Source organism: Chanos chanos, chromosome 10 (assembly GCF_902362185.1).
Source record: "Chanos chanos chromosome 10, fChaCha1.1, whole genome shotgun sequence".
Taxonomy (NCBI): Eukaryota; Metazoa; Chordata; class Actinopteri; order Gonorynchiformes; family Chanidae; genus Chanos; species Chanos chanos.
Genome location: NC_044504.1, coordinates 11786212 through 11813940, shown reverse-complemented (window position 1 = coordinate 11813940; position 27729 = coordinate 11786212). Strand labels below are relative to the sequence as shown.

Here is a 27729-nt window from a genome sequence, read left to right as displayed (position 1 = left end):
ATTTATCATCTTTTTGATTTGATTGGCGGTAAATTAAAAGATTGCAACCTGCGGAGACATTAGTTTTACAGAGGAAAGATAATTTTCAACAAAGCAGAGATCAGAAAATGTCTGGGGTTAAGGTGCCTTTTTAAATCGTTATTATATAGTTCTGTGACAAAAGCAGATTCCCAAAACTTGATTTATGTATTTAATAAAAGTTACATTAAACTTGCTACATTAAACAAACCTGACTCACAAACACGCCGTTCAATAGAGTGGGGTTTCGAGAGTCCCAACTCGTTTCTTGAAGTTTGCTGTGTATTGTGGCGTTCCTCTTTGAGGCGTGGTTCGTAACAAACTCCTTTCACACGATTGGATAGTTGCTTGGGCGAGCAAGGAACATTTCTCTCAGTTCGGCTAAAATATTGGGCAAGTTCTTCTGAGGAAAACATGGCGGTGTGCTAGTGAAACAAGTTTACTAGTCAGTTTGAGACTCAGTGAATACCACTTTGAGAAAAAAAAGAGATGTTTTCCGTCTTACGAAGCTCAGCCATAATCATTCCTTAGCCAGCGGAACTGGAGGTAAGGGGTAAATCGCTCATGTATTTTCTTACAAATTTAAGTGCTCGCCGCGATCCATTGTGCATATCGACTTTTGTGTATACCAAGACTCAAAAAACTATTTATTAATGTGTTGTGCTCGATAATTTGAATTAATCCTGTTTTGTCCCCTTCTTTCTGTTTCATTCCAGATGCTCGTGTAATACATGCCATAAACGTTAATTGTCGGTCGATGCCATATAGGCTAAATGTTTGCCAATTAGAAAACCAGTGCTGATCTTTTTTATATCTTTCCATTCGTGGCAGTTCTTGGATTTAGAGTTGCAAGAGTTTTATGTTGATTTTTATTATTTAAATGGACAATGTCAGTCAACTTTCGGTTTCTGAAATCTGTGCGTGACTAGTACAGAGTATGACAAGTTTTAAACATTAATTCTAGGTCTAATGATGTTATTATTATGATGTACTTTGGCAGTCTTTGGGCAGCTTGCTAAAAAATCAGCGCTATTTCTTAATATTGGTCACTCCAAAATATGCTCCTGCGTCGCCCCCACCCTCTGTGACTTTCCAAATAACTACCCAATGAAAAAGGGAATTTAACTGGATCTTGATTGAAAAATTGGACAGTCCAGCCTCTGTGTTAGCGTAAGCCGTGGAATTAGCCTTGCACTATTAAAGAGGGTCTTATACAGTATGGTTTTAATTACACTGAACCTATTCCCGGATATTGAGGGAAGTTCAGTTTCTGCCAAGGCTGGAATCTGGAGGCTTGTAAGCACACTATGAAAGAGCTTTTAGAAACTGTGAAAATGGAAGAACCACCCAACCATAGTGCCAGGGATATTTTAACACCAGAGTTAAAATATCCTTGGTGTGCATTCAAACTGCATTAGGTGGAGCTTTACTCTCCTTAAAAGTTTTGGTTTTTATCATTTTATTTGCATACACGTAATTAGGAAGTGAAATTAGAACAGTAGTAGTGGGGTTTGACTTTAAAGTCTACTTAACTGAAATATACCTGGTTATAATCAGTTCCTCCTCAGCATTGCCAGGCAGTGTCCAAGCTGTTAGTATGATGCAGTCTTTGACACGACTGTATGTTGAAAACATTACCTTGAAATTCATCAGAGGATCTCACAAACTAGTTTGTCTACTTATCCAGAAGTGTCTCCTGTTGCATAACACTACTCTTGACTTCCTGTATCTGATGTTTTAAAACTTTTAACTTTTTGGCATAATTTAATGACATCAGTAACTTCATCAGAGATTAACCTGAAAAAGGGGAGCTAGACCACAGTTAGCACCTTTGCAGATCTGTTGTATATTAGAGTGATTCTCTGTGTAAATGTACATCTCATTACAGTTGAGAACAGCAGGGCTGAATCATATGTTAAGAGAGCTGTCACATAGTGTTTTTGCGCATGACTGTGAGTAACTTGTGATGTCAGATAAAAGAATGCTGATATGTCAGTGATTTGTTACTCATTGCAAGTGTTAGCCCAAAACCTAAACATCAGTGTTGGCAATGGAAAACAGTACGCTGCAGTGGATTAACAGATTGGACAGACTGCTCCCTAGTAAAGTCTGTCTTTTCTATTTGAGCATTTTCTGAAATCGGTGCTTTTAGCTTAAATGTGGCTGTGTTGAATTGGGTCTATGACCTACTCAAATATTCAGACATACCACAGCTGATGAGGTCGTGAGTAGGACATTGAGTTTGTGCACTTTTCGGTTGGTGCTTGGCTATTGGATCCTACCTGTAGATACAGGAGTGTGTGTTACCATGGTTACATGGGGGGGGGGTCAGCTACCACCATCTCAAGTTCTGCAGAAAGAGAAGGAGATAAAGAGAGGTTTTCATCCTCCCATGCTTCTGTAACAGTTAGTCAGGCTTTGGAGGAGACGGAGCAGACACCTTTTCCTTTATATTTTCTATAATAGCTTACAGTTGTTGTCCTTTTGTGTTACGAGTTAGTCTTTATTAAAATGTAGAAAATGTAGCGTAGCATCCATCATACCTCCTTACAAAGTCCTTGCTGTGTTTTTTTTTTTTTTTTTCTTCCTAACTGGATTTCTTTACTATGTCACTCAAATGGAAGAGAATGTACCAGAGATAAGCATGCGAGAAGAGACACAGTCGTTTCATGTCCGTTACAGGTAAGAATAGCTCCTGTAAGAACATCACTCTGTTGCTTGGGGAAAGTAGAGGAAGTAGAATGACAATTTTCAAAGCAAAGTAGGGACATTTTTTTTTTTAAAGAGTTTTCAGTGATGCTGGAATGTGTTGGTACAACTTTCTCTTTCAAATTATCGATGCATTCTCTTTAGCTGAATAAATGTCATTTTACTAGATCTTGAACAATAGTAACAATAGACGGGATAGGTAGGGGAAAAATGGTGTTTTAAAGAAGTGCTTAGTTGGAGTAGATCAGAGCAGTGAAGTCTTTAATCTCATAAAAAGCATTGCTAAGCCTGAAGAGGCTCCCTGCTCTTTGGGCTTATAAGGAGAGACGGCTCAGAGACAGGTACACCTTTACTATTTCATAAAACAAGAACGATAAAAAAGGTTCACTTGCACATTTAAAAAGTATAACAGAGACAGTCTCTCTCTCTCCAGTAGTCATCACATTGGTCGTTTGCCGTTTGGGACTAACCTTTCTGACTGGCTTAGACAAAAAGTAGTGTATTTGTGTGATGAGTTTATTTGGCTTCCTCTTCCACAGTGATGTGAAGTCATTGAGGGGTACTTGTTTGAATGTGGAGGCTCACTGTTTGAAATATGATACACCTTTACAGTGGGAAGCTGTTGAAATAGCAGAGCCAGCTTGGTTAGCTGGGTCAATATTTAATGAGAATGCTTTAAACATTAATGTTTAGGATCTCCTGGTACTGGCCTTGTTTTGTCTCTCAAGCTTCACTTGCATCTGAGACATCTGTTGATTTTATGTTTTATGTGTTTATGAAATGATCTACTCAGATGATATAGTCAGATGCTTACATTTATATTGTTGGTTGCTTTTCGTTCTTTTCTTCAATTCTCTTTCTTTAAGACAGGTTGCGAGGAACTTTCGTTTTTAATATTAGTCCGTTGAGTTCTTTTCTCTGTCTCTCTCTCTCTCTCACTTAAATACACAAATACACCACATGGCTGAAAATATAGAGATAACTGCTTATCAAACATCTCTTTACTAAATCATGGGCATTAGTATGGAGTTGATCCTCCCTTTGCAGGTGTAGCAGCCTCCACACTTCTGTGAAGGCTTTTCACTAGATGCTGCAAACTTGATGCAGGGACTTGCTTCTGTTAAGTTGCAAGAGCATTAGTGAAACTGGGCATTGATGTTGATCAGTTAGGCCTGGCTTGTGGCTGGTGATCCATTTCATCCCAAAGATTTTTGATGGGGTTTAGATCAGAGTTCTGCGGCTGTCTCCATAAATCATTTCTGTACGGACCTTGCCTTGTGCATAGGAACGCTGTCACACTGAAACAGCAAAGGGTCTTTCCCAAACAGTTGCCATAAAGTTGGAAATACATAATCATCCAGAATGTCATTGTATGCCCTGGCATTAAGGTTTCCCCATCACTGGAACTAAGTGGCATAGCCCGAAACCTGAAGAACTGCCCCAGACCAGTATTCCTCCCCCACCAAACTTTATAGCTGGCCTCATGCGTTTGGGCAGGAAGTGTTCTTCTGGCATGCGCCAAACCCAGGTCCATCAGTCAGACTGGCGAAGCGTGATTCATCAGTCCAGACAATGTGCTTCCACTGCTCCAGTGCTGGCAAGCTTTACACCTGTCCTGCCAAAGCTTGGCATTAGGCTTGGTGATGTTAGTTAGGTTTGTGTGCAGCTGTTCTGCCATGGAAAGCCATTTCATGAAGCTCCTCACAAACAGTTCATGTACTGGCATTGCTCCCAGAGGCAGACTGGCACTCAGTCGTTAGTATTGCAACCAGGGGCAGATGGTTTTTATGCACTGCTTGCTACAGCACTGCAGTCCTGTTCTGTGAGCTTTTGTGGTGTGCCACTGTGCGGCTAAGCTTTTGTTGCTCCTAAATGTTTCCACTTCACAATAACAGCACTTAGAGTTGACTGGGGCAGCTCTGGCAAGGCAAAAATTTGACCAACAGACTTTTTGGAAAGGTGGAATCCTGTGATGGTACTGTGTTGAAAGTCACTGAGTTCTTCAGCACTGCCCATTCTACTGATAATGTTTGTCTGTGGAGATTATATGCCTGTATCCTTGATTTCGTACTCCAGACAGCAATTGGGGCCACTGGGAGGGCTGAATCCACTAATTAGAAGTGGTGTCCACGTACTTCCCATGTAGTGTATATAGGTCCATACTACAAATGTGGCAGTTTTTGGATAGACCTCTATACTGCCATGGGTGAATCCATGTAAATTTGTTTTTACAAACTTGGCTTTCCCATGGCTTTTGTCACTGGCGTGCCTCGCTGCACACATGCCTGTGCAACTGTCCTCACAGTGTCTGCGGCTTACGTATTTTTGAAGCATACTGTTTCCCTGCAGCTAAAGAATAAGCGTATGTTTGAATGAAAAAGGTTTTGTAATCTGTGCAATCTTCAATGTTTTGCATTTGCATTTGTTTTCAGGGAGGGTGTGTGTGTGTGTGTGTGTGTGTGTGAGAGTGAGTGTGGGAGTGTGTGTGTGTGTGTGTGTGTGTGCGAGTGTGTGTGTGTGTGTGTGTACGCGCGTGCGCACATGTGCTTATCAAAGTATGTTGTTGTGGATTAGTTGCACATGACCTCAGCCATTTGAGACACACAAAAAATCTGGTACATTGGGTGACCTCTTCTCTCGGGGTACTTTGGGTAAAGCGTATTATTTAGCTCAGTCAAGTGGATTTTCCCATGCTTGTCCTTGACTACCTGCCTACTTCTGTCGCTACAGCAAAACAATCTTCCCCCATTCTGTCCTGTTCCTTTGTTCTTTCATCAGAACCTTATCCTGCATGCAGAATCCAGAAAGGATCATTTAGACTCTTGAGTCCTTGGAGAAGTAAAATGATTTGGCTCTACCGACATCACCAAGAACTGTCAACAAAATAGTCCACAGTTGGCCTTTGCCACTAATTAATCTGTTCATAGTGTAATTTGCTGGCCACAGTTCAGTGGCACTTCATAGTTCAAAAAGTGCTTCTCTAGGCTCCTTATGTGTGATAATCACTGGATAGGTATCACTGGTAATTAGGAATGACATTTACCATAAGGTGTGTGGAGCAAACGAGAGAAGATGAGACCACGTTGTTAAGCCCAGCTTACTGATGGCCGTCCAATTATGTCGGCTGAACCTAACATTAGCTCCACACGAGTCAGAACAAAAGATTTTATGGCTTAAGGTTGCTCCTCGGTCGGATGCAACGCAGTATGGGGAGGTGGCCAACTGTTTTGACAGTCTGCAGAGACTCACGGAGGGGAGTCTTTGTGAAGTTATTTGCGGGATTGGTGTCAGTTAACGGCTCATGTAATGTTTGCGAGAGGGCTTCGGTACGATTCTGTGTGGAACTCATGTCGCGTTCCGCACATGTCGTTGCGCTTTCTGCGTTGCGACAGAAGACAGAGAGTGATCAAAAAACTTGCAATGCCCTTACCTTCGGATTGTTCTACATGTATGACGCTGAAAAAGGGCAAGAGGTACATGCTAGTTTCGTAGCGTATTGCTTCATTTTAATAGCTGCTAGTGTGCCAAAGTTGTTTTTTTTTAAGTACAGATACGGTTTTTTGAAAGGGCCCCCCCTCCCCGAAAGGAATTGTTCTTATTTTATTTATTTATTTGTGGGGACAAATGTCCTAATGCTTTGATGACACATTCCTAGACTTATTGAAAATATGATTCGTGTTTGAGAGCGACAAATCTTGTGTTTTATGTGGTAGATGAGATTTGTCTACGTTTTTATTGTGAGTCTTAATTTCTGTCCCTATATCGAAGCACAATTTGTCTTGACGTACTTTACTATGCTATCAACATTTAAACTCGGCGTATAAACATGAATGATCTGATCATGTTCTTTTTTTGATGTCATTTTTCGGGCTCCAGAATTCTAAAAAGCGCTAATCTTAGTTTTTCTCTTCTCTTTCTTAAATCTTCTAATCTTCGTGTTTTTGAGGAAATGCACAAGAAAAAGCTGTGCATTTTGTAAAAGTCCCAGACGGCCGTTAGTAAATAAACACATATTGTTAGTGTTTTTTGTCACAATAGCAGGATATGGAGTGGAATATACAAATACTGAATGTTGGCAGTCTCTACAAAGCAGATTTGGAATGTTTCCATACATTATTCATTGTGCTGTTTTGTGGTCCATGTATTTAAAGTGGATTTTATTTGGTTTGAACAGAAGGGTCCTCCCGCATTTGCCACCTTATGTCCTCACAGAAGGATGATCATCATAGTCGGTGTTAGCGTGACCTAAATACAGCATAGACTTCTGTTAGAAAATGTGGTTTCTTAGGAAACAAGCTCTGCATTGAGAATCAGTATGGTCTTGCAGCAGACAACGTTTCCAATATTTCTGCTGCATAGAGGTGTAATGGTTCACCCTATTCATAGTCCACGGTTCGGTTTGTATCACAGTTTGGCTTGAAAGAAAAGTGAACCTGCTCAGATTTTAACTTTTTCATCTCTTTAATCTAAAAATATACAAATTTAATGTAAAAAAAAAAAGCCACATTAGCAAACAGCCACAAAGCTCTTAAAAATGAAAATGAAAGGAAAGGTTCTGCTTTTTTAAAAAAAAAAAAAAAATGTAAGGAAACTGAAACTTGAGCGACGGTGATTTTAAGGTTTTTCTCCATGACGTTGAGTGAAATACTGTAAATCCAGACATCACTTCAAAATGATAACCGACTGCTCTGACCTGTCTCAGATCAGTGTGTGGAAGATCCTTTTTTTTATTTAGATGTTGCTGTTTGTTGTCCGAGAAATTTCCATCCAGAATGTACCCCAGTGGTGGTCCTTTAGATTTGCATTCAAGTGCACTAAGGCTGGTGAGGTTTTACTTTCAGTTTTGCACTGTGCAAACTTCAGGCGTAGCCTGTTAATGTCATACACTTAGCATTACGCATGGTTTGTACAGCTAACCCCTGTTTCAACTTAGTGAAAATTCCACTGCCTTACATGATCCTGCATCAGCCTTCTTGCTAAATGCACTCATTTTCTCAATTTTCTCTCCCTCTGTTTCTCTCTTTGTGCCCCCTCTCCAAAAACCTTTGCAGAATGGAGGCCTCCTGTCTGGAGCTGGCTCTAGAGGGGGAACGATTGTGTAAAGTTGGTGACTATCGTGCCGGAGTTTCCTTTTTCGAGTCGGCCATCCAGGTGGGCACAGAGGACCTCCAGATCCTCAGTGCCATCTACAGCCAGCTGGGCAATGCCTATTTTCATCTCCATGACTACACCAAGGCACTGGAGTACCACCACCATGACCTCACACTCACCAGGTGAGATCATTTTCGGCCAAGAATCCTCTCTTTGGCCTCTCGCATATTAGTCACCCAGGTTAACATAGGCAGGAATTTATTTTATTTTGGCTTCATTGGTAACAAACCGATACAAAGTTTTCTTTGCTAGTGAAACATGGTTTGAACTTAGATTTGTCAAATCAGATGTTACCATAAATTGTACCTTTGCTTCCATGTTTAAGGATATTTCTTGTTTTTCCCTGTAAAGAACAATTGGAGATCAACTTGGAGAGGCAAAAGCGAGTGGTAACCTTGGAAACACACTGAAAGTTTTGGGTCGATATGATGAAGCAGCAGCTTGCTGCCAAAGGCACCTGGACATTTCTAGAATTCTCCATGACAAGGCGAGTAGTCTTTAGCAACTTTGTAGCACATTTAAAACTAAAAACTGCTAAGACTGTAATTCGAAATGGAACTCTGCTCTATTTTGAAGCCTCTAAATTTGGCTTGAACACTTATTTCTGATGTGTTTTGGTCAGGTAATTACAGCGATGGTTTTGTGGTTTTTGGCAGGTGGGGCAGGCTAGGGCTCTGTATAATTATGGAAATGTGTACCACGCCAAAGGGAAAAGCATCTGTTGGAACGGCACAGATCCGGGAGACTTCCCAGAGGAGGCGCGCACTGCTCTAAAGAAAGCAGCAGAATACTATGAGTGAGTGATTGTGTGAGTGTGCTTGGCCCATGTTTTGTGTCTTTGTCTTTTATTGTTTTGTCTTGTTGTTTAATTGTAGTTTCCATTTGATATATGAGGCAAGACACACAAAGTTCTGTAATTCTGTCTGCGGTTCTGTCTGAGTGCAGTGAACATGAGTGACATCAGTCCGTCGTGTTGATGATGATGAGTGTGCACTAATTATATTTCTGAAATGCACTAAGTAGTAATAATTGTAATTAGTTAAGTTTTATTCTGATTATGTCCTCTCTTCCTTTCATGCCAAGAGCAAACCTGGCACTGGTGAAAGAGCTGGGGGACAGGGCGGCACAGGGGCGAACTTATGGTAACCTCGGCAACACACACTACCTGCTTGGAAACTTTGAGAGTTCTGTAGCAGCCCATGAACAGGTATCTATGTGTGAGCTCCTGTTGTTTTTGCCTATGTCACAACAAAATTACACTTGAAGAGAGGCACGATTGCAAACATAAAAAAGAATTAATTGTTGTTAATATTTAGTTGAAAACAAGTCAGTGTTTTTTTGTGTTTTTTTTTTACATTTTTATATGAGCATATAAACTCGGGTTGGAACCAAATCCGAACACAGTATTCGGCAAAGCACGAATAGTGGGTTTTTTACGAATATTCATTTTGTACAAATATTTTAAAAATGATTTGTTTTTTTGCTCCGCCTGCTTGTGCTGAAGTGACAGGAAGACAGTAGGAGCATGGAGGAGAGAGAGAGAGAGCGCACAGACTGAAAAGAATGCAGCTTGATTAAAATATAGGCCAAATATAGTACATTGCTACGCCACTATTTTGTTTTGAATAGTTTTTTTTTTTTTTTTTAAAAGCTTAACTGGTTTGCTGAGGTAGTGTATTATAATGTTGCTTGTCTTTTGTTTTCCTGTTGGACCTGCTATATGTGAATTGGAGTTTGTTTGACCGGGAAGAGGAGATTAAGCTACGTTAGCTCTGGCAGTGTAGTGACTAGCTAGTTCACCTACACACTGTGCTCACTGCTCAGTCAGCCTGCGTGTCACACTGTTACAAATATCACACTGGAGAAACAGAGCACTATTTATACTTCACATAGGCATTTATTTAGTTCAGAGTTTAGTTTATTGGTTTGAGTGTGGATTAGGAACTAAATGTTAGTTTTAAAGTGATTTTCTTTTCAATGATCTTTATGGTTGTACATGTTTATTGCTGGGTTTGTGACAACTGTAAACCAATATTACATTCAATTGTTCATCATTATTATAATAGTTTATTGAAGAACACATATATTAACACTTCAGTATCCTAAAATTAGAATTGTAATGAAAACAAAAACAGGATTGTTATGACTATTTCCAGTTTTATTTAAATGCAAATACAAATACAAATAATTTTGCTGCCTCAACAAATCCAGATAGAAATACAAATACTGGGCTTTCTGCACATCCCTAATATCAACTGAGATTTGACTTTTGTTGTTATTGTTGTTGTTGTTGTTGTTCAGCGTCTCCTCATTGCTAAGGAGTTTGGTGACCGTGCTGCAGAGAGGAGAGCCTACTGTAACCTTGGCAATGCCTTTATCTTTCTGGGCCAGTTTGAAGAGGCAGCTGATCATTACAAGTAAATAATCATATATTTTGTTTTTCCCCCACTTAGTGTCTTTCAGATCATTTCAGACTCTCATAGGAAATTGCCACTAACAGATGGGTTTGAGGAGGAAATTACCCTTTGTTGACATGCAGAGATGTTTTATTCACTGGCGTGTGTGTGTGTGCTCAGATGTAAATGTGGCTATACTGTACACGCCCATACCCTCTCTATATATCCATCAGCAAACTATAATAAATGTATGTGTGTGTGTGTGTGTGTGTGTGTGTGTTTAGGAAGACGCTACAGCTGGCCAGGCAGTTGAAGGACAGGGCAGTGGAGGCCCAAGCCTGTTACAGCCTGGGGAACACATACACACTCCTACAGGACTATGAGAGAGCCATTGACTACCACCTCAAACACCTCCTCATCGCTCAGGAACTCCATGATAGGTACATACACACACCTCTTTGCTGTACATACACACACAGGCGCCAGCATCACTCAAGAACACACATACATACCTCCATAACTTATTAACTCGATACACACCTACGCACATGCATAAGTGTACACATATGCGCACGCGCATGCACACACTCATACATACACACGCACATGCACATGTGTACACACACATACACATATCAGCATGACTCAGGAACTATGAGTACGCACACTCAACTGTGGGTACACAATGTCAACATTGTTCAGGAACACGCTGATGGGTACAAACGCACACACATACATGCATGTGTACAAGTCCCATGCTACTGACACCAAAAACACTTCAACGTCACCCAGTAACTCGACAAGCATGTTCCTTTGCGCGTGTACACACACACTCACACACACACGCCTCAGTACTACCACTTTAGACCTCTATTAATCATGCCTTTAACACCAGCAAACAGCAGTGTCATATTAGTCCAGTGCTCATGACCTGTTTTGCATGCGTTCACACCTTTACATTATTCTTAAATGCCAACAATCCTGGATTGAATTATGTTTGTAGATTTGAATCAGGTTTCTAGAAACATTTGTGCGTAGTTGGCTTGAGTTTAGAAAACTGCTTGTTTGCATTCTTTACATCAGCTAGCTTTTTAATTTGGTTGTTTGTGTTTAAATTAGCTACTCTGTAATCTTCTTTGTACACCCCACCCATCCCTCGTCTGTCGCGTGTGTTTGTCGTGTGTCAGGATCGGGGAGGGCCGAGCGTGTTGGAGTCTGGGGAACGCACACACAGCCTTGGGCAATCACGAGCAGGCCCTGACCTTTGCAGAGAAACATCTGGAGATCTCTAAGGAGGTGTGTGTATATGTGTTTGGAACAATCCCCTGTAAACTGGACTTAGTGTGGTTACTTTTGCTCCCCCTAGTGGTCAGAAGAAGGACAGTACAGAGATGTGTAAAAATGCCATCAGATACCATCCTTCCTGTGCAGGAAATGTTTGCCATGCCTTTCATCTGTAACACAAGCGTACATTTAGTGTGTCCTGTTTTCCTCTGTGTTTATGATTTATCTTATCTGTTATTTGACTGCATTTGTGCAGAAAACTTGTGTGTTTGTGTGTAAATGTCTACATAAAAACTGTAGTAGCTATTGGTTAATTACTACTGTTGATTAATTTGATTAATTAATCTATAAGTACTACTAATACTGCTACTGCTTATCTAAACAGACAACTTACACTGATGGAAATGAAAGTTAAGTTTAGTGATGATTAACTTGTGTCTTTGAGATAAATGTAAGTTCATTGGGACACAAGAGAAATAGGCACACATGAGTAAAATACAGTGAGCTTTAGTAATAAGGATCAAAGTAAGAAAGTAAGACTTTGATTAAAATGTATACTTAAGGACAAACACAAGGTAAAGGAGGAAATGAAAGGAGAGTTCTACTAAAGGAACCACAAAACTGAAAATGATTGATTTATGAAAGAGAAGGAAATCTCTTATTGTGAACTAAGTCTCTTAATCATAATAGCACATACTGTCAGCCTGTGTTGACCTCATTCAAATTTACAGTTACCTGAAGAGAAATGATAAGCTGCAGCATGCGAGTGCAGATTTAGGAAATATTTACGCATCTGACACAATTTTTTGCCCTTCAAAGGCATGGTTCAGTTGTGGATTCTAAATCCAGAGGTAATGCCGGAATATTTTGGAAGGTTGAAAAAACTGTTTTAGCCCTGCCGACTGGCTGTCAAAAGTGTCAAAGTATGACGGGAGCTCCCGGCTTTGCTGTTGTCCGCTTAACATCATAACTGTACATGACTTTTCCTTAAAAGTTTTGTAACATAAATCAATTGGTTGTGTAATATTTTACAAGGCCTATTTCAGGGTCTCAGGAAAATCTGTGTGTACGTTTGAGCATTCAACTTTGCTGCTTGAGTGAAATATCCATGATATGTAATATATATGTGGCTTTATATGAATATGTTCTCAGTGAATCTCTCCATTTATGCCCGTTTTTGTGTGTGTGTGTGTGTGTGTGTGTGTGTGTGTGTGTGTATGTGTGCACATGGCTCAGATGGGTGACCGAAGCGGTGAGCTGACAGCCAGAATGAACGTGTCGGACTTGCGGCTGGTGCTTGGCCTCCGTCACAACTCTAACACTAACACCAACAGCTCAGCGCGCTCTGAGGACCAGCCCGACGACAACAACAGCCAACCGGGTAACACAGCCTGGCTTTCAAACATTCAGACACAGTTTACACAGTCTTACACCCACAGACACGGGGATTTGTACAGTATAGGACTAAAAAAGAACTTCTTTAATGGAAATTCTCAGGGCTCAGTGCTGGTGCTTTGTATTTGGTTCAAAGCATAGCTTAACTGACAATGCCAAGAAATACCCGCTGTATTGTTTGTGGTAGGATTGGTCGTTTAAGAAATGTTTATGGAGTTAGGGTTTGTTGCGGTGACTGTATGCTCTGTGGTTTTGAGTTTGAAGTTGATATGATGGGGCTAGCGTGACTGAAGCACACTGTGTGTGATGATTTTGAATGTAGGAGCAAGAGCCAGAGCAGGAAGGAGACACAGCATGGAGAACATGCAGCTAATGAAAATGACCTCCAATCAAATCGTTGGGGTGAGTCAATAAGAAATAAAAATAATAAAATACATATGTGTTTTTTTTTTTTATCTTCCTCCCTGTCATTCATTCACTCAGAGACACTTGGTCAGGAAACATCTGACTACACATTCAGATTTGCTCCAAGTTGCTTTGTAGTGGACCACACTACACATACCTACACACATCTCTCTATAGACAAACACACAACCACTGCTGAACGTATGAGAAGCTTAATTAAATTTTCCCTCATCACGAGTGATAGCTGAGATTGGCAGTACTGTATTTCTCTCACACCAATGTCTTCTGTCTGCCTTTACTGTGAAGGGCCAGGCCTGGGAAGGAGATTCCCCTGCCAAGCCATCCAGAGCTTCCTTAGCCAAGACCTCCTCTAAGCTTTTCTTCATTAATCGATTCAGAGGAAAAAAACACAAGTCGAACAGCTCCAGCCCAAAAGACCGCCACAACGACAGCTGTAACTCTCCCAGTGCTCCTCCTGCAGACTTCCATGATCCTAAGGCAAGTCTTAATTCTACAGAAAGTACAGACCAACAGTAACCATTGTGTTGGTTCTTGAGAGATGAAAAACGATGATTAACCAAGACCAGCTTTACCTACTGTGGGAATAGTCATTATGATCTACTTCTAAAACTCTGCACTCGACTCTTTGACCTTTTGTCCCTTGTAATTCAGTTAATGCTATTCTAATTGGACTGAGAGTGATGAAGCAATGCCTAATAAAGATCATGTGAATGTCTTATAGAGTTTTCTTGTAAACTGCCATGTGTCCTGTTCATTAAGAGATCAAACTCACATGGAGAGGGAGCACTGAGTAGAATTAGGACATGGCACAGTTATTCAAAGGCCTCAGCGGCTTGTTTGAATCTGTATTAACCCTTTGTTCTCATTTAAAAATTAAGCGTTAGGGGAACATATATTTTTGTTACATGATGTGAATACCTGCTTGAAATGCCATGGATGTTTATGAAAACAGGAAGTTTTTCATAGCTTACCTCTTTAAATGTCGCTGCTACATTCCAGAATGCAGGGGCAGACACCTTGGGTGACGAAGGCTTTTTTGATCTTCTGAGCCGTTTCCAAGGCAACCGCATGGATGACCAAAGGTGCTCCCTGGAGGACGGCCTAAGCCGTGTCTCTACTCCCTCCTCCCCTTGTGCCACCCCACCTGTAGCCTTACGGAAATGTGAGTTAGCTTTGTAGCCAGCCTTGTCATGCGCTTCCTCTGTGTGTGTGTGTGTGTGTGTGTGTTGTCTTGTGTTGCTTCCTCATTCGCTTGCTTGAGTGTTTGGTGGCAGATGATGCGTATAAAAGCTTCATGCTAGATTGATAGCACCTACCTTGTGTTTCAGGTTGGGGAACTTTTTTTTCTTTTCCCTTTTTATTTGTATGTTGATGTCAGTGTTTCTGTTTTGTTTGTTGTTGTTGTTGTTGTAGGTCAAACTGCCAGTCATACCATTTTGATCTGAGTCACGGTCAAGTTCAGAGTCTTTAAAAGCATAAGTCTGGCTAAACTAATTCCTTAATCACAAAAGAGCAAATGACCAGAGTGAATGAATCCTTGGTGAACAGACATTGCTCTCTTGTGCACTGCAATGACAGCACATAATACTTGACCATTTATAATGGTGGTGTGAAGCTGTTAGTTCAGTTTACCCCAATTTCAACCATTTTATTTTCATCCAGTCTTCACGACGCAGAGTGCTGTAGTCGTTTACAACAGGACACCTGGACTTGACTCCCAGAACTGAAGAGTCCCGACATGGGTTTTTATCACCTTCTCTCTTCTCCCATTCAGCTATTTCCGAAGCGGAGGCCTCAGCGCAGCCTGGGCATTTCCTGGACCTGCTGGCCAGCTCCCAGAGCCGTCGGCTGGACGAGCAGCGGGCCAGTGTGGGCAGCCTCCCAGGCTTCCGGCTGGACCAGCACCACAACCAGTCTGTCCTCAGCCAGCTCATATCTAACGCCGACCGCACCGAGTCCGATGACGACTTCTTCGACATCCTTATCAAGTGCCAGGTTAGCTCTCACAGAAAACACAGTAGACTGGACTCTTACAATGGTGATTTCACTCGTCTAGAGTTTGGGTATTTAAAGCATTTTGTCGTTTTCTTCAGCAACCATCTAACAGTACAGTTTATACTAGCGCAAGCTATGACTTAAAATTAGAACTTAGAACCAATATCTAGTTATTATAGTCTCGTCTGATTTCTGAAAAATGAAGTAATCATTTCTGTGTGATACTCAGAAAAAGCTTCTTAAGGCTAGGCTCAGCAGCACTTCATTCTAAACAATTTCCAAATGTCAGGTGTTGTCTTCACAATTCTCAGTAATTCTCATTTCTGTTCATGAGGAGCATTGGTCAAAAGACCAAATATTAGTCACACTACATTCCAGTGATTTAGTTCCAGTCATTGATGGTGCTGTTCTTACTCGTTAAGAAAACCATAAATGGACCATAAACTCAGGTCTAATGTCAGTAATGTAAAAAGTGTTTAAAGGGACAAACCTGAGTGCACAGGAGGAAATAATGGACTTCAGATAATCTGATCATCTGAGAATCAGGTTTAGTCCTGTCACTTGGCTGTCTTCACTCTAGGGCTCCAGGCTTGACGACCAGAGGTGCGCGCCCCCTCCTCCCCCCACCAGAGGTCCCACTGTCCCAGACGAGGACTTCTTCAGTCTGATCCTGCGTTCGCAGGCCAACCGGATGGATGAGCAGCGTGTTGACTTACCCGGTGACAACGGACCGACTGGACAAAACCCTGGACTGAACCCGCCCTGACCTCTGAGAGCCACGCCAGGCATGAGTGGTTAATGAGCACACAGGCAAAGACTCCAGCAAGAAGCTTAGTGTCAATACTGCAGGGACACGACCCAGCCCTCAGCTACCCTCCCAAATACTGTACTTCACATCTACCCACACAAGATTACTCTGTGGATTGAGTGTGTGTGTGTGTGTGTGTGTGTGAGAGAGAGAGAGAGAGGGTGAGAGAGAGAATGTTTTAGAGTGTCGTTGCATGGGGACTTACCTCCTCAGGGACTGGACAGCTTGTGCGTGGACAATTGATTGACTCTGTGACTCTATGAACCGAATACTATTCCCCAGCACAATGTAGACGTGTTTGAGCAATGAAGACTATTACTGTTATCATCATCCTTATATTTTATGAACTTAATTACTTTTTAGCTGGTTGTTATCAGGGCTTCTCCCAAATGCTGTATGTAATGTTTTAATGGCCTCTTCAATTTTATATGGTGGATATTTACTATAACATTTTTTATCTCAATGGATAATTTATCATGTATTTTTGATGAACATTGTTAACTTACAGACATAAAGGGAAAAATAGAAATTTTAGAAAAAATGATTGGAAAAGAAAGCTTGAAAAATACAGCATTTGAAATTGTTTCAAAACATTGTACAGCTGGCTTGTTTTGTACTTACATATTTAATTGACTCTGAGGAATAAATCCTTCTTTTAATACAAAAGAGACTGACTTTTTTTATTATCAACTTCATGAACATTGTAAATGTATTTGTTTGTGCTTCATATTGTATTTTACATTGTTGCTTATTTGTGGCAGGGTGGTCAGGTAATGTCTCCATGTTTTATTCTAATAAGGAATTATTAACAGATTTCATTACAAGTTCAATTACAGTCACATGATATAAAGAAACATTTCATAAGCCCATATAAGTAAAGACACTGTGTCGTATTGTAAAAGCTTATATACGTTTTGCATTTAAATGATTCACTCAATGCGGCAAGCCCATTCTGAAAATTTTGGCGTGTGAGATTTCAACATCTTTAGGGTGCAGTGTCCTTTACTAAACACAAATGTGTTGATTCTACCATTATGGTTATCAGGATATTGCCCAGGATAATGACAATGATAACAAATCCAGGTGCCCATATAGTGCTCAACCTTCACACCCTGACCAGATTCTTTTACCCCTTAACATGACCGAACCGACATCCATGTCATCCATTAGCCTCTGTCAAAGGGCACTGACTCTACAGGTAACAGGACAGAAATTCAAGGGTTGGCTGCACTGATCGGCGTAACCTTTCGCAGTTATTTTACTGTCAAACTTCTATTTGGAAGCAGCTTCTTTCATCACTTGCATCAGATTGCCTCTGTCCGGTGCTGGGTTTATGCGTAGTGTATGGAGAAGGAATCGCTGCTGTGAATTTTTTCTGGCTCCTTGGTCATCCATTTGTTTTCCTTACTTGTTGCCTTTCTAAACTGTCTGATCTGAATGTCAGGGACTACTTTGGGAAGGGATTTAAGTTGCAAGAAATCTGACAAAAAAAATCTCATAAATCAGAGCAGACCTCTGATGCCCTTGAGTTAATGGATACTTGCTTTTCTTCTCTCAATCCCACCACCATAACAGATTAAGAGAAATCTGCCCTCAGTGGTGCTCCAATCTCTAAGGAGGAAGTGCTGGATGCTGTTAAAGGGGTCCAGTTTGGAAAAGTGCCCAGGCCAGATGGGCTTAGAAGCGAATTCTATGAAGAGTTTCATAACCTTTTGGTTGACCCTTTGCCAAGTAAGTTTAATGATTCTTCTGACACTGGACCTCTCCCTAATGCTTTGCGGGAGTTAATACCTCCTAGATTCTTAAGAAGGGTAAACAGAGAACTGCACTTCTTATAGGCCATCTGCACTTTTGAATGTGGAGTCTTAGATTGCTCTGTCCTATTCAGATGGTTCCAACCTTGTCATACAACACTGTTACAAACTTAGATGGCTGGTTTAGTTCCATTATATGGGCTAAGAAGAGACCTCACTCCAAAATGACTGCATTGTGCCTTAGAATTGTGAAGGGTGGCCTAGATCTTCCTGATATTAAAAAATATGAGCTAAGGGCCCATTTATGCTTCACAGATGACTGGATGCATAAAGACACTTCCTCCCTAACAAGTCAAAGCTTCACAGACCAAATATCCTCTTCAAAACCTATTGTTCCTCAAAAATCTGAATTTGTGTTAGAGGCTCCTGAAACAATCAAGTTTCAAGTTTCAAGTTTATTTAGAGCCCAATATCACTGTTTACAGTCTCAAAAGGGCTTTACAGGACACAACAATCAAAATCAAAACAGGACAGCACCCCCTGACTTAATCCTCATGGCGGGCAAGAAAAAAAAATCCCATTACCATCAACACTGTCAAAGCGTGGCATGTCACAAGGCACTTGGAAGATAGATCTGGGTCAAGCTGGGGTGTGTCTTCACTCCAACAGGTGACAACTCTGACTTTCTACCAGTTGTTACAGGCCCAGACCTGGGCATCTAACAGGCTTTCTAATCTAAAATGGTCTATTTGATGGTGCCATCCTCATGTTCCTCGGTCAGATATCACAGAAATATCACATTCGTAAATAAGATTTTTTTTTCTTAATTCCACATCACTGAATTTTGATTGAGATGTATTTATTTAGGGTGGTATGAAGGAACAACTTCTGTGGACTCTTGGTTCTGGCAGGTGGTAAAGAGAAGTCAGAGCTGTTCCTCAGTCTTCCAGCTCTGTCATGTCCAGTTGGAGGTATCAGATCATGTAGTGGATGCTCTGGATAAATGATCTCTTTCAGAGGGGAAATGGCAGCTTCTTCTCTCCGTTCTTTTAATGATGGGACAGGAGAGTGGACATATGCTTTGTCTTTAGAATCTTTTAAAGGCTATGTTCTGCACCCTGTCTAACTGCTCTCCTAGACCTTTAAAGGTATCAAACAGGAGGACATGACCATACTCCAATACTGATCTAATAAGAGCAAAGTAGACCGTAAGGGACTTTGTTAGGAAAAACAGACACACAGTTTCTCACAGAGGCACAGCTCCTTCTGTTAAAACAGGACAGATCTATTAGTTCCTTCTATACTACACTGAGAGAATCCAGTAATACTGATATTGACGCTGAAAACATTGTATGCGTTTGACAAAATCTGGGTACCCTTTTTTAGCATATGTTGGCCTAGATATTCTGACAAGAGGATTTGTATATTCTAGTGTCTCATATCATCTTTGTTTCTTTAATGAGTCATTCGTAATGTAGTCCTCTGTATAGATATATGTATTTATGGGCTGAGATGTTCCCTGATTTTCTTTTTCTTTTTTCTTTTTTTTGCTTGTTTTGTTATGCTTTTTGCTTTTGCTTTCCTTTCATTGGTTGCATGCTGATTATTTTTTATTTGTTTGTTTTCATGATGTGATACAGTGTGTAATGTGTATTATTATTGTATTGGTGTACGTCTTGATGTATTTGGTGTGCCCTTGTTTAGTTGTGTTCCTGGTGGCGCAGGGTGGCACAGATCAGCTGGGACTGGGGTGACAGGGTGATGCCAAAGCGGAAGCCCATCATGGGCCTCTCCCCCGCTGGCATGGTGAAGGTGAACTTCTGCATGAGTGAGGTAAAGAAAAGGAAGAGCTCCATCCTGGCTAGGCTTTCTCCAAGACAAACTCGTTTACCTAAAAGAGAGTTAGAGAAATGATTGGGTTTTTTTTTTTTTTTAAAAAGTCAGCAGGTGTTCTGGAGAAAGCTGCAACGAAGTAAATGAAGGATTATCAAATTCAGGATATCCAAGCTGGGTTTTGACCAAAATTAGTTTTCTAATGCTTCACTAGTGGAGTGTAGAACCAACAGTGTCCTTCTACAAACAAGTAAAGTTTCTTCCTTGACAAAGTTAAACTGACATGAGAAAATTCAGACAACTATTCTTTTCCTGAAATATAATGAAATGTCAATCATTATCCTGAATATTTCTGTAATAGGACCAGTACCCAAAAACTGTTCAGTCACCTACCAGCTGAGAAGGGCATAAAAGCAGGATGCTTTACAAACTTCCCCTCCTTATTCAGAAAGTGTTCTGGATTAAATGAATGTGGAGTTGCCCATTCGTTCTTGTCAAACATCACTGACGTCAGGTTGGGAATGACCTCTGTACCCTGGAAGAGCATTGGACAGTTTGGATATTTTCAGTTTTCTGTGCTGATAATATTTTAACTCCAGTAAACAATCATGTTAATGTGTTACCACATTAAGGTGTTGCACCTTTGGAATAACATGTTCACCAATTCGCACATCCTTGGTTGTCATCCTTGCCAAGCTCAGTGGTACGATATTACCAATCCTCTGAATCTCATGGAGAACCGCATCTGTGTAGGGTAAATTGGCCCTGTCTGCCATAGATGGCTGTCGTGATTGGCCAATCACTCTGTCAATCTCAGCTTGGACCTTCTCTGTTGGACAGAAGTTTTGATTGTTATATTCTACACATTTGAAAACGCTGCCTCATTAAAAATGCAGCTGGTGGTTTCATTTCACAAGCTATTTCAGATATTCTGTGACTGTGCCCCAGTTATCTCAGACGCACACCTTCACTGCAGATCATAACGCACTTACACACTCAGACTCTTATATGGGCTGTACCTTGGATCTCTGGGTATTTGATCATATAGAGCAGGGCCCAGCGTAGTGTGGTGGATGTGGTTTCAGATCCAGCCACAAAAAGATCCAGGGTGCACATGACCAGGTTCTCCTCAGAAAATCCCGCTGCATAATCCTCTCTGTTCTGGGATACATACAAATATGCACATAGCACTTTGCTGCATATGATAAAATATTTAAATATTTACAAAATATTTGTACAAAGCCATTCACCTCTAATAAATGTAAAAAAGGTATAATGGATATTTTTATAAGTCAGTCGCTATGTTCAACTGAATTTCAATCAGTGTCTTCAGCTCAGATAATTATTCCGTCTGTCATCTACCCTGCGTTCTCACCTTTGCAATCTCATTCAGATAACAGTCAATGTAATCCCTGGGTTCCTCTGGATCTCTGTCTTTTTTGTGCTGTTCAATTTCCACCCTCAGAAAGTCTTTCACCGTCTCCCAGATTTTCTTCAGTGTCTGGTGAGGTCCTGGCAGGAGACTCATCAAACCTGGCATGGAATTATACACCTACACCAGTCCCACACAATAGAAAAGGAGGAGAATTTATGTCAAAAATGTCTCCACATTTGCAAATACCATCTATTTATTTTCATCCTTCTGAAAAACATTTCATTATTTTATCAAGTGGTGAACAGAAGTATTAATATAGCACAGAAATCTATATATTAAAAAATGCTGGAATTACAACACATTATTGACTGGTTTAATTAATTAATAAAGTCATAAATTCATAAAGTCAAACCAACTTTCTGAAATGAGGAATATTGCCTACCCTTGCCCAAATGCTAGTCTCTAAGAGTAGGGCTTGGTCAAAGAGTTGCATCATCATCTGAAAATCCTTGTCACTGTATTGAAAACGATGTCCAAAGACCAGAGAACAGATGATGTTGGAGACGGCATTGTTCATCATGAGATGAGGATTAAAAGGCTTTCCTGGAGAAAGAAGAGGATAAGAGGATGAGAGTGTAATTCACCTCTAGTAACCAGTGTTAACAGATTATAAGTGTCCTAAATATAAAATAAAATGGTTTCAAATGTGATTACTGTAGTTCTGCCAAGAAAACGGTGACAATAATATGATGCATAAGACAGTTTATTGGAGATTTTACTTGATGAACTCAACACTAAGACCTGATTTGGTGCAGGCCCTGTCTTAGTATGCTACCTGAATCTACTGTAGGGAAACTGGTCTGTTAGGGGTGGGCTATGTAAACACGTGTTTGATAGCTATTGGTTGGACTTCATTATTGACATGGCCTCAGCCTCCCTCTGTTATAATTTCCACCAAAGCTATTTGTTTACGAAAGGAAAAAAGAGAGATATTCAAATGTGTCTATCTTACCATTCAAGTTGGTTATTTCTTTGCTTAAATGGGAAAACTCCTCCAAGATGATGAACTCTAATGACCTCTTGCCGACCCCAAAGTTCTTTAAAGTAAGGAGGGCAAAACGTCTCTGTTGCCTCCACAGGTAACCATTGGTGCTTATGACACCTGCAAATACACGAAGGCATACACTCTAGAGCACAATGATACAGAACAAAGTCCTGAAATCAACAGAAATCAACTTTAGATTCTGGAGTCTTGTCAACCAGCTTATTCTGTGAAATAAACTCCTCTCTCTTACTTAATTCAGGTTGAATCTATCACTTACCAAAATTGCCACTTATCTCAGTAGTAAGTGGGTCTTGGGGTCTGTCCTCGAGGCTGTCGCCTTGATTCACCAAAGCCTCTTTTACTGTCTTGAAACCATTTAGAACCACAATCCATCCGCCCAGGCGGACACTGTACACATCTCCATACGCCTCTGCAAGCTGAGCAAAGTTCAGTGTCAGTGTGGTGCATGCTGCAATGTCGGTGATTATGTCACCTCAGAAACAAAATACCAGAGCAAGAAGGTTATTCTGATCATGTCACTAACACAAGGGTGCACCACCAGGAGAGGCAAACCAGGCAAAACGTTTGGGGAAAGGGGGCCCCTGATGTCCACTCATATTGGTACATTTTGCAGTGACAGCTATAGACCCCCTTAAACATAAACCTCCCATAAAGGCACTATACAGTGCACAACCACTGCCCCAACCCCCCCCCTTAAGTGGGGCCCATTCTAGCTACCATAAGACAACTGGATGCCGTTAGTTAGGACAGCCAGCTAGCTACCTGTAACTGTCATACATACAATGTTGGGCAAAACCGTCAGCACAACGAAATGAGCAAATCTTTCTGGTCACCAGAAATGAAAGAAAAAACAAGAAGAGGAGGAAAAACGACACCAGGACAGTGGTAAGTGGATATAATTACGATAAATAAATACACCATGATTAGATTGATTTTACTTTATACTGTCTGTCCAGGCAAATGTACTAACGTGATGTGCTAACGTTAGCTAGGCAGGTAACGTGTCAGTTCATCTCATTAAGCAATACTGTTCTGATGAGTCACAGCTTGTGGCAACATCTCTTAAAACACCTCTTTTCTAATCAGTTGACAAGGATTATTTGTTATTTGTAAAATAACACATATATTGTATGAATAAGCAAGTTACAACTTAATTCAGGTTATAAAGGCATCTGAGTGATACGCAACTTACTAGCAAACTTTTACATATGGTATTGATAGCTGGCTAGCTATCATTAGCTAATTGACCGAATCCATTTTGTGGGGGGAGGGGTTGGGGTGCCTCGATGGGCTTCTTTGCCTGGGGCAAAGAGTCTAATGTTGTGTTCGAAATCACTCCCCACTCACTACTCCCTACTTACTATATAGTGTTTGGTACACAGAGCGCTCACTGGGGGATATGGGCAGAGTCCTGGCTTTTAACATGTGGGTGAATGGCAGTAAGGGAGGATAAACCTCGGCAGGTCTAGTCAGAGGCTTTGGACTTAGCGCCTAACATCAATGAATCAGTCAGCGGAGCTATCACCCCCAACGCACAGATATCCAGATACCCACACACATAGTACCTGAAGTGGTCCATTACAGAAACAGTCAAAAAGTGAAAATTAAAATCAAACATACCATTTTATGGCCATACAGCATTACACTACTACTGGAATTTGTAGTCTGCCCAATATGGTGAAACTGTCTGTCTCATGGTTTTCTACTGTCTGTCTTTCCTGTCTTGAAAGTAAAATGCCTCCCCTGTGTCTTGTTGCACCCTGCCTAGCCAAGGGAAAATATTACTGAGATTATTTACTGTAATTGACACTAAACTTCACTGCACATTGCACATATCTGGAGAGGCTTGCCTTAAAAATATATTACAGGAAAACATTCCGCACTCAATACACAATTTTAGTGGTAATCTTCAAAATGCTTACCATTTGATGTGGGACTCTATTTTTTCCTTTCTGCACATATTAGCTGTGTTCAGTCTGGTAAAAAGGCGATTAAAATTGTCTAGTGGATGAAAGTCTCTACCAACGGACCGTTTCAATCGTTCCACGGCCCAATGTTGCAGGACACAAACACACAACTGATCTCAGAGCAGGGCAAGCAACTTTATTATTTAACCGCTCACTTTAAGGAGACTGTCATGATTCATCTTTGTTCTTCTGGCATTGCCTTCTTTTTGCAAGAAGTCCACTAATAAAATATTCTGTTTGGAATATTCTATTGTAATTGTCCTTAAAATAGATGCCTCAGTGTTACGCAGTGTCTTGTTTCTCCCAGGTAAGATGCGCTTTATAAAAATTAGAGTGGCTAAATTTTTATCGACTCAACTTTTTCACGGAAGACAATGCGGCTACATGGCTGGAAAACAGAGGAGGTTCGTCCACTGAGGAAAGGGAGGACCATCCTCCCTAAAATTTCAGGGAAAAATAAACTTAAAAGAGAAAAATAAATACATGTAGATTGAACAGACTACTCTGTTAAAATACTGATATTGTTACTATTTTAACACTTCGAAGTCACAAAAATTGTCTCCCTGTGTCAAAATACCTATAGCAACCCTTATGACAATTGAAAATTATTGTACAGAGGTCTGACTGCGCTGGAGAATACCCAGTCAGAATTTTGGGGGAGAGGGTTATCAATGATATCATGCAAGAATCTTGTCTTGTGTCATTAGGCATACAGCTAGGATAAGAACCGTCGTGTTTAGTCGAGAGGTTTTTTCTGTTGGAAGCTAGCTTTGTTGATTGCTAATAAAGCTGCAATGGTAACAGAGAACATTATCCATGTTTTATTAAACACACCATTTCACTCGTTGAACGACAGTGGAAGGTCAGGATCAAAGCAGCAGGGAGACCAGTTCTAAAAATTGAGATTACCAAACCAAATGGTAAGGTCAGTGTGTTCAATCAGTATAGCGATCTGTTTTTAAATTCTAGCAATTTGGCTTTAAAACAACAGCATGCAGCAGTTTATCACATTTTAGGTATATTTTCAGTGGCAACAAGTTTTGGTGTCATCTTCAAATTGATTTTTATAGTTTATGGTCATGTAAAGGACCGAACACAACCGTCATTCCCAGTAGCTGCCCAGGCAATGCACTATGTAGTTCTGTGGTCAGACCACCCCTTAAACATGTAAGAACAGCTTTTACAGCAAAACATTGCCAACTATATTTCAAAAAGATGCCAGTTAGAACGCCAGCAAACTTTTAGCACTGCTTACTGTGCTGCTGTTGTTTTTCTGCATGCCTTTTGGGTAGTTAGCTCACTAGTTTTAGACCAAAACTCCTTACTGCTGCTTTAAATGTGTCTGGGTTTTACATGCCCGCATGTGCCCTCACCAACACCCTGCCACCACCACCACCAAACTTCACCAAGCGCACCCTCCTCCCTCCCCTACTTTTACAACCACCAACTGACACTGCTGGAGAACAACTTCGATCAAAATAACGCGAATACTTTGTAAAACATTTTGGATTTGTGTGTGTGCGTGTGTGTGCGCGCGCACGTGTGTGTGAGTGCAGGCTTTTGTTTAGTTTTATTCTAAGCAGAAAGATGGCCTAATGTACGAGCTGCGGTATTAATACACCTACACACCTACATTCAGTGATAAGTTTGCCTAACCCCAACAGATGTCAGCTCTGCTGGGGAAGAAGTCGCATGGGCGGCTGTGTCATACAGAGTCATGTCCGTCTCACTGCTCACCTGCGGTTTATGTATGTATAATATTTCTACCAGTCTTCTACACTGAACAAACATTATTACACAGGATAAACACACTCTCCCTCTCTCTCTCTCTCTCTCTCAGCCTAGATGTGTTGGGGCTGTGGCCTGCTGTGATAGGGACAGTGAGACTTCGCTGGTCAGGGTTACAAAGGAGATGGAGGAGGTTGTGCAACCACACTGTCCATCAGTGATCTTCAGTTCCTGCAGGGATACAATACGATGGGGTGTGTGTGTGTGTAAGTGTTCCTGCAGTCTGTCAAACTTGGGCCAGAGATGCATCTATGTTTGTAATGTGCATCTGTGTTCATTATGTGTGTGTGTGTGTGTGTGTGCTAAATATTGCTGTGTATGTGGCGTCTTTGAGCTTGTTCTCACCTTAGTGAAATCAAGATGTGCCTTCTTGAAGTCAATGTTGAGCATATTTCCAAAGAAAGGCAGAGCAAGCGGTCCTGGAGGAAAGTTCTTTGGTCTGCGGTTTTTCGCGAAGTCTACAAGTACCAAGAAGACGATAATGAAGACCAGAAATGATGGAATATCTAACCACCTGCCAAAAGAAGACCCCAACATTGAAGATGAGGGAGCCATGTTCACTGAAATTGGCTGAATTCTATAACTACATCTGTGTTCAAGAACGTTTTGCTGTTCTTGCTCATACTCTGGACCTCCTGCCAGAAATAAATACAAACTCGCTGTAAATCAGTAACCCGGATAACTGTAAACTTTGTCCTCGAGTCAGGTATCAGAAATGTGACCATGACAAAGCATTGCAATGGTTCTGTGTCAGTGTTGATTGGGCAGGCACAGAAGTTTATGACAGATGTTGACTGACTCAAAGGAACTGATTGGTGTTCATTCAGATTTTCAAAAGAACTCACCTTGATTCATTTTCTAAATGTTACTTGGCAAAGGCTTTATAATTCTCTTTATTGTCATTCAACCATATACACAGTGGATGATGGTGAGTAGCAGCTGTACTTCATGCACACCACAGAGCAGTCCTGCTCAAGGGCACTAGCCATGGATGTTTCCCGCCAGTCCAGGGAATCAAACTGGCAACCTTTCGGGCACAAACCAACTTCTCTAACCTTAAGGCTACATGCTGCCCTTTCTTTGAATTTGTCAGATGAAAAAGGAACACTTTCAGAATAAAACCCACGTAAAGTTTGTAGAAAGAAAGGTGTGAAACCCACCAAAATAAAACCCACTTAAAGTTTGTCGAATAAAAGGTGTGAAACCCAGCAAAAAGAAGGCAAAGATATTCAGGTTTGGCTAATGTCAGACCTTCCACCTCAATTAAATCTTTAAGTGTTTTTGTTTGGTCACCACTTCAACATTATTTATAGCTAGTAAACAGGGCAGTTAAAAACGTCAAACAATTTCTGTGTAACAACTTTAAAAACATGTTGTTTGTTTTCTCCTGCATTTGACATCATTTTTGTAAAACAAAACAAAATTTAAAAAAAACAAACAAAAAAGAACTCTAATTTGTTCTTCATTTTCACATTAGTTGTAGCCTCCAAATACTCCTGTTGTCATCTACATTTCACTTGCATGACACACATCAAGATTTTCTGAGAATAATTTTCAAAGCTTGAGTCATAATAGCTGATAAACAAGAGTACTATTGCAACTGACAATCTGAGATAAGACACTGGGGCACAGTTTGACTGTTTATTTCTTGACTAGAGAGATTACTGAATGACTTAATGTGCCATATAATGATGTCAGAGTCATGTATATGAGCTAACAAGGCTTATTGCATATTAGTTGATTTGCTGAAATCAATAAATGACC

At 40.7% G+C, this 27729-nt stretch overlaps 2 protein-coding genes across 2 annotated transcripts; one reads left to right on the top strand and one right to left on the bottom strand.

The window, feature by feature from the left end:
- Positions 1-2662: 2662 nt before the first annotated feature.
- gpsm2l (G protein signaling modulator 2, like) lies at positions 2663-16140 on the top strand. The gene is made up of 14 exons (XM_030787355.1): positions 2663-2700; positions 7779-8000; positions 8230-8365; positions 8535-8674; positions 8962-9085; positions 10180-10295; positions 10559-10714; positions 11462-11570; positions 12795-12939; positions 13279-13355; positions 13665-13856; positions 14379-14541; positions 15154-15374; positions 15955-16140. Exons 1-14 carry the CDS (start codon positions 2663-2665, stop codon positions 16138-16140), a joined length of 2025 nt encoding a protein of 674 aa, XP_030643215.1.
- A 648-nt stretch (positions 16141-16788) lies between these two features.
- On the bottom strand, positions 16789-26606 carry LOC115822866 (cytochrome P450 2J6). The gene is made up of 9 exons (XM_030786818.1): positions 26311-26606; positions 22467-22626; positions 22157-22306; positions 21587-21747; positions 21145-21321; positions 20789-20930; positions 20411-20598; positions 20163-20304; positions 16789-19827 (listed from the first exon to the last, which is right to left on the bottom strand). The coding sequence occupies exons 1-9, from the start codon at positions 26518-26520 to the stop codon at positions 19637-19639; spliced, it is 1521 nt and encodes a 506-aa protein (XP_030642678.1). The 5' UTR covers positions 26521-26606; the 3' UTR covers positions 16789-19636.
- Between the last annotated feature and the right edge of the window lie 1123 nt (positions 26607-27729).

What these genes read in the sequence shown, in the direction of transcription:
- gpsm2l (XM_030787355.1), top strand. Translation starts at nt 2,663, where the DNA reads ATGCGAGAAGAGACACAGTCGTTTCATGTCCGTTACAG. An exon ending in TCGTTTCATGTCCGTTACAG is followed by an intron (nt 2,701 to 7,778) that starts GTAAGAATAGCT and finishes AAACCTTTGCAG; the next exon opens with AATGGAGGCCTCCTGTCTGG. An exon ending in CCTCCAATCAAATCGTTGGG is followed by an intron (nt 13,356 to 13,664) that starts GTGAGTCAATAA and finishes TTTACTGTGAAG; the next exon opens with GGCCAGGCCTGGGAAGGAGA.
- LOC115822866 (XM_030786818.1), bottom strand. Translation starts at nt 26,520, where the DNA reads ATGGCTCCCTCATCTTCAATGTTGGGGTCTTCTTTTGGCAGGTGGTTA. An exon ending in AGAAATAACCAACTTGAATG is followed by an intron (nt 21,748 to 22,156) that starts GTAAGATAGACA and finishes TTCTTTCTCCAG; the next exon opens with GAAAGCCTTTTAATCCTCAT. An exon ending in AGACTAGCATTTGGGCAAGG is followed by an intron (nt 21,322 to 21,586) that starts GTAGGCAATATT and finishes GGACTGGTGTAG; the next exon opens with GTGTATAATTCCATGCCAGG.